Source organism: Oryx dammah, unplaced genomic scaffold (assembly GCF_014754425.2).
Source record: "Oryx dammah isolate SB20612 unplaced genomic scaffold, SCBI_Odam_1.1 HiC_scaffold_21, whole genome shotgun sequence".
Classification (NCBI taxonomy): Eukaryota; Metazoa; Chordata; class Mammalia; order Artiodactyla; family Bovidae; genus Oryx; species Oryx dammah.
In genome coordinates, this window is record NW_024070205.1 from 19624001 (window position 1) to 19641281 (window position 17281).

The 17281-nt window shown below is 39.6% G+C and overlaps 1 protein-coding gene across 4 annotated transcripts in view; it reads right to left on the bottom strand.

The window, feature by feature from the left end:
- Positions 1–6788: 6788 nt before the first annotated feature.
- The window catches only part of CEP350 (centrosomal protein 350), a 153715-nt gene continuing 143222 nt past the window's right edge, over positions 6789–17281 (bottom strand). For all 4 annotated transcript variants that reach the window (XM_040263872.1, XM_040263873.1, XM_040263870.1 and 1 more), the window contains 2 exons: positions 15997–16119; positions 6789–10694 (listed from right to left, as the gene is read on the bottom strand). In XM_040263872.1, the coding sequence (XP_040119806.1) occupies positions 10530–10694; positions 15997–16119 (288 nt within the window). In that variant the 3' untranslated portion in view covers positions 6789–10529. The remainder of the gene's footprint in view (positions 10695–15996; positions 16120–17281) is intronic.

Here is a 17281-nt window from a genome sequence, read left to right on the forward strand (position 1 = left end):
AACTCCATTCTCTAGGTAAAAGAGAGAATGAAGTAGATAGAATCCCTTCCCTCCCTTCTCCCTTTGGATGATGTGTGAGAACAAGGCATTTGGAGCTGCTCTGGACACCCAGCCATCATGAGCAAGGGATCAAAGAGAATGAAGTTGACACAAAGCTCTGACATTGCACAGTCATTGACAGATCTCAGCACTGTCTACCTCTAGATTCCTTGTTGTGTGAGAGGTCCAAGACCCTCTTGTTGATCTACTTTTAGCCAAGTATTCTGTTCCTTGCAGTCAAATGACTATTAGCTGTGAGAGTGCTCAGTAAAATTTATTTTTCATATTGGTTATTTCACACATTGAGGTCCTTAGCTCTTTATATAAGCAAAGATGTAGAAACCCAAATGGTCTTGTTTCCAATCACTGGCCCTTCACTGAAGAGCAAAACTGTTAATTGGTTCATCTTCTTCACCAGAAAGGTACAGTTTCTCCCGGCTTCTATTCTGGGTCTCCCAGAGCGATGAAAAAAGTGTACGGAGGCTTCTTAAGACAAACTTTCATATTTTGTACATTTTGAGCAGTTGTGCTTTGAAGGAAGTAGAATTAACAAGATACTGGTCTCAAAGGCCAGAAGCGGGAATGGTCAATATTGCAGCTCCCAAGGAATTCTTGAATACATGCCTTTTCTACCCCCTTTCTCTCACTGAAGAAACTCAACCTTGAGACTCAGAGTAGGAATTTGGAGTTTTAAAATTCCACTTAGCTCATCTAATTGTTTAAATCAATTTTCTCAAAATAGTAGTAATAACACTGACAGACCAGTTAGGGAAGTTATTTAGGTGATTATTACTTTTCAAAATATTTTGACTGTGCTTAAAATGGGTCATCACACATGCCTCTTTGTATTGTGGAAACTCAGAATCCTGGAATGTGTTTGGAGCTGAAAGAGTGGTTTTGGGTTTCCTGATGTGCATTCTTAAGACAAATTGCATAAAATGTATTTTTCAACAATATCCTTGTTCAAACAAAAACACACAAAAATTTGATATCTACTTACAGACGATGCCAGTGTCACGAAAACAAAATAAACTGTAAGAGTTACAGAGCCAAGGGAAATGTGGGTCTTCTGAATGCAGTTCTACTCAAGTTGACACATTGAGGCCACTAGTTAATGACACAACAGGACAAACCACTTGCCTACAATCGAACGCACATCTTTAATCTTTTTTTAATATGCAAAAGAACTAAAATATTTTTAATTGTGTTAAATGCACCATTTCAATTACACATCAACAGTTTTTAATGACCTTGAATCTAATTCTTAGTTGAAATGATAAATACTTAGGTTGAAAAGCTGTGACCTAAAGTTAACTTTTGCAGATAGTAGTACTGGAATAGTGTTGACGTTATAAGAGGAAAAGGAGTATAATTCTATCTAAATGTGGTTAGAGAAGTAAATGAAGAGAAGCTGAATATGGTCTTTTTGGTGTGGCTTTATTTTGGGGCAGAGGGAGTATTAATTTTTATTATCCAGATGATTCTTGTAGGGACTTCCCTGGTGGTCCAATGATTAAGACTCTGCACTCCCAATGCAGGGGGCCCAGGTTCTATCCCTAGTTGGGGAACTAGATCCCGCATGCTGTAACAAAAACCCAGTGCAGTCCCCCAGAAAGTTATTGTACATGGCAAAAAAAAAAAATTTTTTTTTATTAAACACAGATACACAGAGGAGTCTTCAATCTCATTTCTCTAGTTTGCATCATCCAGAGGCACCCACTGTTCATCATTTCATTTCAGATTTTTGATCTGGTCTTTACCTTGGTATTCTTATACTTTAGCTATTGAATGCTTGTATTCCTCCGGAGAAACAGAACCAATGGCATGTATGTGTGGAGAGAGAGACAGAGACAAAGAGAGAGGAACTGTAGGGATCGGCAGGTACAAAATCAGCAAAGAAGGCCAGCAGGCTGAGGTAAGAGCTGATGTTGCAGCTTGAGGCCAAAGGCTGTCTGGGGTCAGAATTCCCTCTTCCCTGTGGGGCCTCAGTCTGTTTTCCTCCTCCTCTTAAATCCTTTGCCTGAATGGACAAGGCCCACCACATTATGAAGAATAATCAATTTTATTGAAAATCTACTGATTTAAATGTTTTTTTTTCTTTTTATTTATTTATTTATTTTTCTTTCTTTCTTTCTTTCTTTTTTATTTTACTTTACAATTCTGTATTGGTTTTGCCATACATTGACATGATTATAAACTGTTTCTAGCTGAGCCAAGCAATAAGTCATGATTGTTCCCTATTTGTACAACACTGTTTTTCCTCATTTTTTTATTACTCATTCTTTGAACCTATTACTAAGTCTTTTCTCACCTTCCAGCAGCCTACCAATTAAAAGTTTCACATGATTAAAACATCAGGTTATTTCCTACTCTCTTCTCCACCCTCCCTTCCACCCAGAGACCTTCCTTCTCAAGCTGTCCGTCCCCCTGCTCCAGTCTGAACTGACTGTTCCTTAGATGTGCAAGACAGTCATCATCCTGGAAATGCCTTTTCCAAGTCATCTTGGGAGTTTCCCTCACAGTCTTCCTGGAATAGAGCCCTTGTTTCTGGATCCCAAGTCTTTACCTTTCATGGTTTATGGGAAAAGGATGCTTGATAAGTAAGGACTTAGCATTTCTGAAAGTGTCCATATTCTGCCTTAACACTTGATTCATTGTTTGGCCGAGTGTAGACTTTTGGATGAAAATTATTTACATTCAGTTTTTGAAAATTCTGCTGTATTTTTCTTAAGGCCTCCAATGTTTCTTCTCAGGAGAATGATGATATTTTTATTCCTAATCCTTTACATGCAATATTTTATTTTTCTGTGCAGAAACTTTAAGAATAGTTTCTTTACCTACAGAATCCTAATAGTTCACAATGACACAATTACTGTGGGTCTATTTATTGTGCTGGACACCCACTGAACCGTTTCCAATGAGAAACTCATATATTTAATTTCCAGAATTGTTTCTTGTGTCATTTCCTCTTGTTTTCTCTGTTCTTGTTAGATGTCCAGTTAATTAGGTGTTGGATTTCCTGGATTGGTTCCCGGATTTTATCTGTTTCTTTCCTATTTTTATCTACCTTAGTTTTATTTTCTAGAAGGACTTCCTTAATTCTATCCTCTAACTTTCTATTGAATTTAAAATTATGGCTACAATACTTTTACTTTTCAAGAGCAGTATCTTGTTGTCTGCCTCTGCTCTTTCAGAGCATCTCATTCCTATTTTATGGAAACTATTGCTTCTGCTATCTCAGGATTTTAATTTTAATTACAGTTTTTGTTCCTTGTGATGTTTTCTTTTGTGCCCCTCATTGTTTCAGCAGAATTACGCACTCCCCACCCCCCGCCTTTTTTTTTCCTTTTTGGGTTGGTCTGTTTCACATAGGTGGTTTCCCAGGTGGCGCTATTGGTAAAGAACCTGCCTGCCAGTGCAGGAGATATATGACATGTGGGTTCAATCCCTGGGTCAGGAAGATCCCCTGGAGGAGGACATGGCAACCCACTCCAGTATTCTTGCCTGGAGAATCCCACGGGCAGAGGAGCCTGGAGGGCTACAGTCCATTGGGTCGCACAAGAGTTGGACACGACTGAAGTGACTTAGCACACGTTTCACATAGGAGGCTTCCCCCAAATGTCTGGAGATGGCTGGCTGTTTGTTCACACGTGGGTAATGTGCCTTAAGTGTGATGAGTAGCTCAGTATGCGTGGGTGGGGCTTTTTGATTGGTCGACTCTACTGGAAGGAGATCAGGTGGTGATCCAACTTTTCCTCTGAAGGGGTCTTCAAATGCTAGTACCTACAGGTCTTTTCTCCAGTGCTACTCTGCTTTTCCAGAGGAAGGTCCTGCCGTCTTCTCACTTGGGCAGAGTTTCTGAATAAGCTTGATTGGATCTTTGCATTCAGTCCTCAACAACTGCAACAAAGCCATCAAAAAACCCAGCTTACTGAATGGCACCCCCACTTAAGAAAAGCCATTTGAACACTAAGCACTGCGTTCCAACACACAGTGGGTGACATTGAACTTGGACAGGGTGGAGGACCAGGCAATTGCCTGATGAGCTTGCACTAGCCAAATCCCAACGCCAGGACACCCAACCGTTCTTTCTCTCCTGCTGGAACACACTTCCTGGGAGTGATGTGATCGGGGCCACAGTGGGATCACCAGGAGGGCCTCCCAGTTCAAATGTGGGGGCAATGCTACCACCAAGTGCCTCCCTCCCGGGAACCTTACACAGAACACGGGGCGCTAGGTTCCCCTGGCCGTGCTGGGACCTCTGACTCAAGTGGGTGATTTACTGGGCATGTCAAGTCCATTCAGGATGACTCCCCTCCCTAGGATGGACTGTCGGACTCAAGCAACAAGGGGCAGTGGGTCTCGCAGAAGTAGCCGATGAGAGTGTCTTCAGCTTTGGGTGTTTCCTGGAGTGGGAGCGAGGTGGGAACTTGAACTAAGACGCCTCTGTGGCGCTTGCATGACACTCTGATAAGAATCAGCACAGCGGGTGGGAGAGGAGGCCAACTCAAACAATGCTGGGCTTCTCGTCCCAGAACAAGGCTCCTCTTGTCCCACACTGCCATCTTAATGGCTTGGCTGGTACACAGTGACTTGGACTTTCCTTCAGATCAACAAGAATCACAACCCTCACTAGCCAAGGTGGTGATGCACACCGGAATGGCTCTCATTCCACTGGTATTAACACGACTGCCAGTGCCTCTTGCTGTGGGCATATCGACAAGGTGGGGAGGCAGAAGCGCCCGGCTTGGGCTGGATGGTTACCATCTGCACACCCCTGGTTCCCCTGATCTCCACTTTTGAGTCCAGGCACCGGTGGTTCCTAGTTGAGGACCATCCTCCAGGGAGGCCTGCTTGATTATCCTTCTGGATCTGTTCTTCTAGTGACTCTGGTGATGTGCTGTCTCAGGGTGACAGGGAGAGGCTCTGCAAGCACGCTGTATCTGAGCGGAGGTTCAGGGGGCCCATCACCCAGCTCCGCCTACACATTTGGGGCCAACAATGGTCCTACCAGATTTGGTGTGCCTTCATCTGCTCTGTCAGCATCTGGGCAGCAGGGGTGGGGTGGACGGTCAGGAAAGGCAGTCATGTACAACTTCTCGCCTTCTGTATGGTCACGTAAAAATGGGTCTGGAAGACATCCTTACTGAGTTAAGAGTCCTCATAGGCCATGCCGGGCTCATCACCCTTCCCTGCTCAGACTCAGCCTGTACTCCGGGTTCTGCTTTCGTGCCAGCGTCAGTGGCCCTCTGTTCAGGCATGCCCCTAGCTCGCTGTATCTCAGACCCCACAGGAGGTGACAGGGTCCTTCCATACAACACCAAGAGGGGTGTGTGCCGTCACATCATCCCCTCAGGCTTTGGACGGACCCGCTGGCCATGGGGGACAAAGCACTGCAAGGGACTGGAACCTGGGCGCTTTCTCGCCTCTCTTTCTGCAAGGCAAAGCGGTACCACTCGAGCTTGCGGTGCCATTGTCTGTTCTCAGTGACCTTACGCACTGGCCTTTTCCGTGGGGAGCACTAGCCTGCCTTTTAGCTTTGGCCCTACAGGTGGCCACACAGCTTTGGCCAGCCAGTGAAACAATAATGCCATGCTTCACACCTTTCTCTGTGGCAGCCGCGGCCTCCAGTTTCTGAGCTTTTCTGGGATTTCATGGAGCACTGGCTTGCTTCTCCAGCACTCACCTCTACAGGCACTCATCACTGTAGGTCCCACCAGTGCTGGTCTCACCTACTTAGCTCCGCTGTTAATTGCCTTCCTCCCATCTACTATTTCTGTGTGTTTTCATTCAAGAAAACAGACATTTGGTCTTTATTCCAAGGTTCAAGCCGTCATTACTACTGTGACTTACCAACACACACATTATCTGGCACAAAGCGGGCACTCGAAAGCAATTTCTTAGAACTTACTGCAATATGGGATCTTTTTCTGAGAACTTCTTGAATGTTCATGGTTGTGTAGGAGGTAAAAGGTGTAGCAGGGACAGACATCAGGAGGCTACCAGAGGAATTCAGGTGAGATGATGGTGGTGACTTCTAACTTGTTGCACCAGAGATCATTCATAATCCTGAACACCATCCATTTCCACCTTTGCAGTACTTTTATTCTTCTGTATGTCTAGCCCCATTCTTCTCCAAGTTTGTATATCTAGAAATAAATTATAGCCACATCACATCAGATAGTTGTTCTTCTTTGTTCACTTAATTGTGACTTTCCACGTGTTGTATTTTATAAGGGTGATCAGAATTCAAGTCACTTAGGAGAAAAGCCATTTGCTGTGAATGACAAGGAAGAAGCCCACTGATATAGAACACAATGTTGTACTTTATCAGGGAACTATCCTGACTCACTCCCTTGCTCTGTTGGGTCCCTGTATTACATACTCTCAAAACAGCACATGCTCCCCTTGCAGGACTTACCACATTTGTCATGCCCTGTTTTTGAAATTGTTTTTTGATGTCTCTCTTTCATCCCCCAAGGTCAAGGATCATGCCTGTCATCTTCATTATCTCCCCTGCACTGGGCACAGTGCTCGGACACCAAGGTGTGCGCAGCGACTGCTGAAGCTGCTCAGACGGTGTGGAAGTGGCATTTGTGTAAAGAATGCCTCCGTGCAACCTGCCCTACTCTTTTGCTCAGGCATCAGCACTCTGCTGTCCAGTAAGAGATCAGAAGTGAATTTTATGCAGACTAGCTTTCGTAACTTGGCTCAAAAGGCAAAAAAGGAAATGAACGCCTGACATGAAATTAATTTACAAATCAGTTTATTTACAGATTTTCCTCTTTGCTTAAAGTACATTTCAGTTAACAAATCTATTTACACAGGTGTACATGGGAATTCATCCCAGTTATTTTACAGATCATACTTACAAACCACACCCTAAGTCTTCTGTGCGAAGTTGCACTGGATGTGAATATTGGCTGAAAATGGCCTGATGACCAGGCTATTTACAAATACACAGTAAACGGGTTTGTTTTTTCATGTCTGCACAATACAGTACACACAGGGAGGCTGGGCCTCCCAGGGAACGCTTTGCAATGTGTTTACCGAGAAGGCTTTGCAAAGTTTGGAAGGAAAAGCTATTAAACATAGGTTAATTAAAATGACAGTACCTCTTTTACATCAGTTTACATTTTTTCTTCACATTTTTATAATACAAAGATATCTTATTGAATTGTTGCACAACCAGTTTAAGATGATTTGTAAACATGTAAATTTCTACAATTTGCATTAAACATCATTGTAGTTTCTATCATTTGCTCTTTGAATTAATGTTTTATTCACTAGTATTCTTAAGGTAGTAAAAGAAGATGTAAGTTTGAACTTCTTGCAGAAAAGTTATGAGTCTCTAACGCTGTGCGAGTACACACTTTATTCAAGTATTGCAAAAAGCTAAGGCCACTTTTTTTTCAAGACAAGAAAGTGAACAAAATTGTTTTTATCAATAGGCCACAACACTCTTATGAGCAATGAAATCTCTTTTGAAAGATAATTTCTCAGAGACCTGTAGTCACAGAAGGAATTTTCCTTTCTTTTATGTTAAAGAAAAACAAATTACCTTCCTTATTAACTACTTTTGAGCTCTTCCCATTTTTCCCTAGAGTAAAAATTCCTGTTTAGACCTGAAGAGGGAATCTATACCCTGTACTTATTTAACCCAGAGTGAAGTACCCTGGATAGCACAAATTATTTTGGACTCAGAAATAAATCTGAAGCCTATAGGTTGGTTTACTGCTAAATTCTCATAGTGCTATTATTCTAAAAGATATTACTGCTGATGCAAAGATCTTTTTCTTAGAGGAATTATGAAGAGTGAAAGAGGATGGGAGTGTGGGGAGAAGGAACAGAGATTACAAAGAGGGAATATTTAGATTCTTGGTTAAGAGGCAGAGCTTGATTAAAAAGATCCCAATATGGAACGAGTGGCTGGGTATCCATGTTTGTTATTCCTAATGCTAACAATGAACTCCTTTTCAATTGTATTCAAATAGTTACAACAGTAAGAAATCTGCTGATTATAGTTTCCCTTGTTTTCTGCTACCAAACTATGGATAATCATTTCTAGCAAAAAGTAAGACTGATTCATTCCTGCCTCTCATTGGAAACCTAAGATTCTCAAGACAGTAACAAGAGCTGGGGTATGTTGGGACTGCTACTACCACATTCTTGGCAGCATTCTTACCAGGGAACTTTAAGTCCAGGATGCTGATTCCATGGACTTATATCATTTTTTTTTTCCTTTTTCTGGAATCACAAAGTCATACAGACTAAAGATAAAACTTTATTAAAAATTGATTTAGGTCGAAATAATGAGGATGTAGAAAACAACCTATATTCCTATTATATTATTTTCATATTTGCTTATAAAAAATTTACAGCAGCTGTAAAATTTCAGTATCATAAGGACTATATAATCCTACAAACAGCCAAAGAATGTAGACAAGATGTTTTTCCGTCTTTCAAACAACACAATTGAAAAGAAAAGGCTTTGCTTTTCCTTGGCTACATGAAAATATTATCTCCACACTACTGGTTAATAACCCCAAGAAACCCTAGCTTCTCTTAATCAATTTGCTCATTATGGCTACAAGACTAGAGCTCAACATCAAAAGCCTGGAAGAAATGCTGGCAACATCAATCTGAGCATTTCCCGAGACCCTTATCACAACATTTCAGTGCTTTCCTTATTTGTCAAGAGCTATCATACCAGTCAGTCCTTGTGCAAAATGCAAATATTCCAATGATTATTTCAGTAAGTTTCTCATAATAACAAGATGAAACCAAAGAGAATGGAAGTGTGCATAGTGAAACATTTGAGACGCAAAGGCAAGTCTGGAGGAAAGATGCAGAAATGAATGAATGTGCACACTAAAAGATTATACCATCTTTGGGGTTTTCCTAACATATTTTGAAGGTATAACATTCCAGGATATTTTAACTATGAATCCAGTGGATGTCTTCTATCATGCTTCTAATCAGGACCTTCAATATTAAGGCATTGACATTCACGCCTAAGATTATCCACATTCTTCTAGATTGCTTGAAGAAGGATAGGACTGATTAAGAGAAACCAGTCAAGAAGGCAGGGTGCTGAGGCCCCAGGAGAGCATCACACATGCTCTAAGGTAGCAGCTGGAGTCTATATATATATTTTTTCAGATACAGGTAATAGTTGTGAGAAGCAATGCTGCAAGAGAGGCAGAATTTGAATTTTACAGTGTCTTCAAATCATCTTATCCCATTCCTGCTACTTTCAGGTGATCTTAGAAAAGTTCACTTCTTTTCATGTAATTTAACTGCCTTCTTGGACAGGTGTATGGGTTTGTTAAAACCACAGGCTTCCTGTGCAAAGACTACGAACCATAGAAGCTTCAAGACGGAAGTTTAACTATTACAAGAAGAATCTTTCACTTCTGAATAGGGACATACATTTTCAACTTAATAATTTATCTTAAAATAAATTAAAAAAATGTTCTATAGCGCAAAACAAGCACACAAACAATAGACAGTTATCTTTTTGTCTTTGGTGCACACACTCATTTCCTAAATCATTCAAGTAACAGCGTCTCTGACTTCTTGGGGAGAAATGGGAGCTGAAAGTTTGAAGGCCAAAAATGAATTATTTCCACTTCTGCCATGCCTGGATGCCTGAGATGGTCCTGAGGATCTGTGATTCTGGGAGCAGCTGGTAGAGGTTCAGAAGAAGTAAGAAAAGTGCAGGGGTCGACAAGGGGTAGAAGAACCAGCCCTGCACCAGTCCTGTAAGCCCAGTCTTCAGTGAGGGCACGTCTCTGTTTTCATGCCCACAGAGAAAAACTAAGCGTAATGCAAAAGTTTAAAATTCTTTACATGGTGCTTAGAAAGCAAGGCTACCACTGATCCCTGTCAACTTGACAGTCCACTTGGTGCTGCTCAATTGCAATAATGGAAGAAAATCATCTTCAAAAGAAAATGAAATGCACTCCACAATGGGAAATAGGCACACATTATCCAACTTGCCTATCTGAAAGCAGTTCAGGGTTTAATACTGTTTATAGAGACTGTAATGTCCATTTTCTGACTTCCATGGTATAAACCAGGATTACATTTCAAAAACGGTATGATGCACATCTTATACCTCTCTTGCCTGACTTCAGACTCAAGGAAGTGATACCCTAGTCTAAGCTAAGAGGTAAGCCTGGTGTTTTCAGCCCTCATCTGAGACCAGTAGGAATGCTAACAAGAGGTGTAGGATTATACTGTGTGTCAACATCACGAGTGCAACCCTGCCCACCAAAACCACCAATTAATCCAGTGGACAGTCTCTAAAGGCAAAGGCTGTAATACCAGACAGTTCACACTGTCCCATGAACTCCAAACCAGTAGTCTTTAAGAACAGGTACAAGGTCCAGAAGCACTCCTGCTATGATGGAGACGGGGTGTGTATCACGAGGCAGAAAGGCCCAGGACTCATATTAGCACTCAGTGTTCGATTTATTTGCAAGATGTCACACAAGTAGCATTCTCCCCTGTTTTTCACTGATTTGATTCAGAACATCAATAGTATCTCTGATCAAGGTCTCAAAGATCCCATCAGCTAGCTGCATCTTCACGCACAACTCATCCTCATCATAGTTCACCCACTGGGCCTCCTCCTCGTGAAGCTCCTGTACCTAGAATTTAGAAAACAGAAAGGTTAGAACATCACTGTCACACAAAAGCTAGGAGATTAATGATATTTGCTGACTTTGTAAACCCATGCATGGGAATATAGCCCAAGGAAATAAGTCAGAGAAAAATGGTAATTTATATGATGTTATCAATAGCCCTTTTAAGCTGCAAAAAGTTTGAAAAAACTCAATTATCGAATAAAAATTTCAAATCTGTCAATCTTGACAATATTCCAGTATTTTATAGATATTAAGGATTGCAAGTATGTTGTCTCCATCAACACAGGAGAATACATAGAGGAATTTTAGGGGGAGAGAAGCAAGCAAATTTTTAGATATATGGATTTACAATTATAAAATACATATATCAAAAGATAATACTGGACATGATTCTGGAGTATATAAATAAATTAGCAAAATTTCATATTTATGGAGTATTTTTTCCCTTGGTCATGTCACGTGGCTTTGTGGGATTTCAGTTCCCCAGAAGTGACAATGGCAAATACTAAGCACTGGACCCCCAAGGAATCTCTCCCCCTCCTCCTCCTGGCATTAGAATATTCTTGAGATGTGCTAGTGCTCAAGTTTATTTTAAAAGTTACTGTTATATTTTATAAAAAATGCTCTCTTTGCATTTTAGGATTTGTGGATTCCTAGCTTCCCTAGTGGCTCAGAGGTTAAAGCGTCTGCCTCCAATGCAGGAGACCTGGGTTCAATCCCTGGGTCAGGAAGATCCCCTGGAGAAGGAAATGGTAACCCACTCCAGTACTCTTGCCTGGAGAATCCCACAGACAGAGAAGCCTGGTAGGCTACAGTCCATGGGTCGCAAAGAGTCGGACACGACTGAGCGATTTCACTTATAAGGTAAACTAAAAGGAATCAAATCAGAACAAACTGCCCAAGATGCTTTGCTTGTTGACAATAAATGTTTAAAAACTACTTATAAAAGAAACCGGTTAGACTTAGTATATGTAATGATATTGTGAGTGGGATGGAGGCCAGGTGGAGGAAGTAGACTGTCAACCCTGAGCCAGTCATGAATTCAGCAAAGTTAACTGCAGTGTAGAGGGTCTCAAACCAAAGTCTTCCTCATTCTATTGTTTTCCTCTATTTCTTTGCATTGATCACTTAGGAAGGCTTTCTTATCTCTACAGTATAAAGCCGACCAAATTGTTAACCACTGTCTTCTCCTGCTCTTTTGAATTACAATACCCAAATATCAGTTATAAACAAAATTTGAGTATAAAAAAAAAAAAACAAAAAACAAACCCTGTATAGGAAAACTAGCTGGCAAGACTATCAATTCCAGCAAAATGGTAGCATAAGATAATGCAAAAAAGTTTTTGCATAATAAAAAATGTTTGTAATTCATAAGAAATCATAAGAAAGGAAGGAGACTGTAAATATTAGAATAAATAGGGATTTAAAAGAGTGGCAAGTGTTGCAACTACTTAGGGGAGGAATTAAGAGACAAGAAAGAAAAAGAATAAAGTCAACAATATGTCTAAAAAAGTACCTGAGGGAACTGGAAGAACTGGGGAAAGGCAATATTCTAAGAGACAATAGCTGAGAATTTTCCAGAATTGAATAAAGATAATGAATCTACAGATTCAATAAGCACAGGGAATCCAAAGTAGGAAGAATAAAAATAAATCCATGACTAGACATATCCAGAGAAACTGCCGAACAAATACGTAAACACATGCAATCTTAAATAGAAAACATAAAGAAAAGACAAATTCCCCCATAAAGGACTGTCAGCATATTCCTCAAGATCAACAACAGAGGTCAGATTATAATGAAATAATATCTGCAAATTGCTGAAGTAAAAAGAGCTACGAGCCTAGAATTCAATACTCAGGTAAACTATAATTCAAGAGTAAGAGCTGAAATAAAAAGATGCCTAGACAGAGACTACAAAGGTGAAAGCTGAGCTCAGAATGAAGGAGATGCAGAAACAATGGTTCCTCTATTAATTTCTGTTCTTTTCTGTACTTCCAATATATTTATTAAACATATGAAAGATTCGGAATAGTCATTAAACCAGTAAAAAAATTAACCTCATTAATAATAAAATTGTTAAAAGAAAAATGAACTCTTTTTTTTTTTTTTTAAAGATCAAAACATTAGCCAGTATTGGCAAAGGTAAAAAGACACACCACTCCTGTATCATGCTGGTGAGTATGTATAATTGGTACAACCTTTCTGGAAAACAATCTGACAAAAGCTTTAACATTCTGCATATACTTTTTTTTTTTTTTTTTTCATTCTGCATATACTTTTAATCAGCAACTCTATTTCTAAGAATTTACTGAGTAAATTATTGGAAATAGTTACAAAGATATACCATATTGCAAGATACTTACTACAACAGTATTATTTCAAAGAATAAAAAAAAGATTAACTGATTAAATAAATCATAATATATAATTCCACAATGGACTATTTTATTTCCACAGAAATTAAAATGGAAATTTATTTTTAAATGATATACACTTAATAACAGGAAAACCCACATTTAATTAAGTAAAAACAATCAGAATATGAAAGAAACTATGATCCCAAACATTAAAAAAAATTCTTTGTATAAAAAGAAACTCTAAGGGTATTATTATGTCAAAATAATTAAGAGTTTCTACATGGTAAGATCATCATGACTGTTTTCTTTTAAATAATCAGTACTTTACATTTTGAAAATGACCATGATTATTTATAATAAATATAATTTTAAAAACTTATTTGAAATTTCTGTTTTTGAGACCCTTTTGTTTTGAATTGACGGCAAAATTTCTGTCTTACATGTTATGACAATTGTTTTAAATCTAGGTTCCTCTAAAATGCACAAAAATCAGAATCTCCAAATGCTAAGCTGGCTAAATATAATAGTGGGAATGGTGACCAGGACCAGTTTATTTAGTGTCTCTGTTGATAACAAACTCAAGTTGCTAACAGTATCATTTCACTGAACATTACGAAAAAAGTTACATAGGCCCAGGCAGTTCAGCTCACTCTCCAGCCACATGGACTTTTTGGTTCCATACTCCTTCCCATTTCATGTCTTTGCACATGTAGTCTCCTCTCCCTGAACTGCTCTTCTCTCTACACGAAACTCAGGTTGTGCTTATTCATCTTTAAGATCTCAGCTCAACTGTCACTTCCAGGGAAGCCTTTCCTGACCATCCTCATTACATCAGTTTCCTGTCAATGCTTTTACAATAGCTCCCTATTCTTCTATTTTTATAATTATAATTACACATTTGTGTAAATTACATACAATGGCTAGCTTCCACCATGGAGAAGGCAATGACACCCCACTCCAGTACTCTTGCGTGGAAAATCCCATGGATGGAGGAGCCTGGTGGGCTGCAGTCCATGGGGTCGCTAGGAGTTGGACACGACTGAGCGACTTCACTTTCCCTTTTCACTTTCATGCACTGGAGAAGGAAATGGCAGCCCACTCCAGTGTTCTTGCCTGGAGAATCCCAGGGACAGAGGAGCCTGGTGGGCTGCCGTCTATGGGATCGCACAGTCGGACACGACTGAAGCGACTTAGCAGCAGCAGCAGCAGCAGCTTCCACCACCAACTGTAAAATCCATGAAGGCAGGGACTATGTCTGTCTTGCTTACTACTATAACACTGGTCCTTAATTAGCACAATTCTTGGCTAAATACATGCAGAGATGATTTATAGGGAATATGACCAATTCAACTGATAGTAGGGTAAATGAATGTCTCTTGGTATGCTTTTTCCTTTAATTTCTAAAGAGGTGGAAGAAGTAACATCATGGTAATTACTAACTCAGATCTAAACCACTGCAGAAATATGAGAGCAAGTTCACTTTGAGAGGCAAAGATCTATGAATTGGTTAAAGTCCTGCTCTTATTTGTTAGGCAAGTCACTTAATATCTTTGAATCTCATTTGTAAAACAGAGTAACATTAGTCTATCCTACCTCATATAATTATTGTGAGGATCAAATAAGATATGAGAAAGAATATTTAACAAATGTTTACCTAGTAAAGTTATTACTGAGTAAATGAAGCACTAGAGGTACATATTTGGAAAAAATTGATAAACTTAAGCATTACTTTTTCATGATACGAATATAAATATAGAATAAATATAAAGTCCAGAGTGAAAATGCTTGGAGATAAACCTGAATCAACTAATACCTGGGTTTCCTAAGGTTTGCTGCTGCTGCTGCTACTGCTGCTAAGTCACTTCAGTCGTGTCCGACTCTGTGCGACCCCACAGACGGCAGCCCACCAGGCTCCCCTATCCCTGGGATTCTCTAGGCAAGAACACTGGAGTGGGTTGCCATGCATGCAAGTGAAAAGTGAAAGTGAAGTCGCTCAGTCATGTCCGACTCTTAGCAACCCCATGGACGGCAGCCCACCAGGCTCCTCCACCCATGGGATTTTCCAGGCAAGAGTACTGGAGTGGGGTGCCGTTGCCTTCTCCCTACTACTTAATATCTTAACATTCTATTAGGGAAGAAAGAATGAAAGCCTTTTTTCTCCCTTTTTTTTTGTTGCTGTTTGATAAACACTTTTCTAATGCTAGAAAATATACTGCAAAATGGAATAAATCCTGTCCAGCTAAATTTCTGGATAGTAATAGTGATGATGAAATGATAACAGCTAATGTTTATTGAGTTAGGTGCAAGGTACTGTTCTATATATATACATAAATAGTCATTTAATTCTCTTAATAATTGTCATCTTCAGTTTGCAGATAGAAAAATGAGGCACAAAGAGATCAGACAATCTGTCCAAGATTACACAAGTAAAGTGCCAAAACAGGGATTAAAATTCAGGTGGTCTGGCCCTCGTCTATACTGGTCTCTTTAAATTCAGAACCTTAAGTTTGTTTCCAAACATTTTATTTCTCAAGTTCTCCACACCTATAAGATACTATTAAGTTAAATATTCATCTACTGAATTTAAAAGAAAGCAATTCTCAAAACTGATGGGCAGAGAGACATGCAGCAAATGAAGACTTTAAGACTTTACTATTATAGACTTGGGCTTTCCAGATGGCTCAGTGGTAAAGAATCCTCCTGCCAATGCAGGAGACGTGGGTCCAATTCCTGGGTCAGGAAGATCCCCTGGAGGAGGAAATGGCAACCCACTCCAGTATCCTTGCTTGGAAAATCCCATGGACAGAGGAGCTTGGAGGGCTACAGTTCACAGAGTCACAAAGAGTCAGACAGAACTGAGCACATGAGCACATCATAGACTTACTAACTACATGCTGATTTTGGAAAAGATGGTCAAATAAAAACAGTTCAGTTATAGACACTCACCAGGATATGATCCACTCGGTCCCTTTTCTTTCTTCCAAATTTCATCATTTTCTGCCAATCTGTTTTGTGGTTTGGCTCCTTTTTAAGACTGAATAGCTTGAGTACTTCAGTTGCTATGAAGTTCTGTGAAAATAAGAGGAATGCATGAAACACAAACTTTTTGAGACTTAGTTCTTATAAAGCAGTAAACAGATTTTTGCTAAGAATATAATGTTTATTAAAAAAAGATCACAGAACTTCTTTCACTTACGGTTCCACTTAGCAATTTGAAAAGAAAAGCATTCCCAAATGCTCAGACTTTATTCACTTAAAGAATTTTTGTTTCTATACAACATCCAAAAAAACAAGTAAAATCCACTGATGAATTTGCAAAAACAAAAATCACTTTTGAGTCCCTTCTACCCAAAACCCACCGTTTATTTACTCAAGCTGGCAAAACTACAAAAGAAAGTGTAAAGTAAATCCCTGAATAAGGCTTTGGTTGGGATAGCTTATTTTGAAGCACCAAGATTTAAGTATGTTAAATTAAAAAAATACTAATCAACACTTCAGTTTGAGAGGCATGGTAATTTTACTAACAGTATTTGAACTATCACCCTTTAAAAAGCTTTACAAAATGCTTTAACAATATTTTTGTTGCCTTTTTTTTTTTTAATTCCTGCCTTATAGAAGGTATTCTTCAATGACCTGAGGATACAGACATACAAGATATGCATTTGTGATACTGCTATTGCTGTTTAGTTGCTAAGTTGTGTCTGACTCCTTGTCATCCCATGGACCGTAGCCCGCCAGGCTCCTCTGTCTATGGGATTTCCCAGGCAAGGATACTGAAGTGGGTTGCCATTTCCTTCTCCAGGGAATCTTCCTGACCCAGGGATTGAACCCGGGTTCTCCTGCATTGCAGGCGAATTCTTTACCACTGAGCCAGCTGGGAAGCCTCGCTATAGCAATATTAAAATTGGTAGGAAGCATCACTGTGTGTTATAATGATGTACATGGTCTGATGAATGCTGGTATAAATTATGTATCTTATTTCAACATGTTTGTTCTTTGTTAGCAATAAAATAATATTACTTTCTATGGTTGTTCTATTAAAAAAACCAGTGTCTCTCTCACATTCACATTCACACACACACATGCATTCAAGGATATATCAACTGCTGGGGACTGAAAGGAATGGAGTGAACCAGGGCTTTGAAAAACCCCCAGGTGGTTCTGATAATTCATTTCTCAAGTTGAATACTATTTTTAAAGTTTTTGTTTTTTTAATCCATCAAGTCAATCT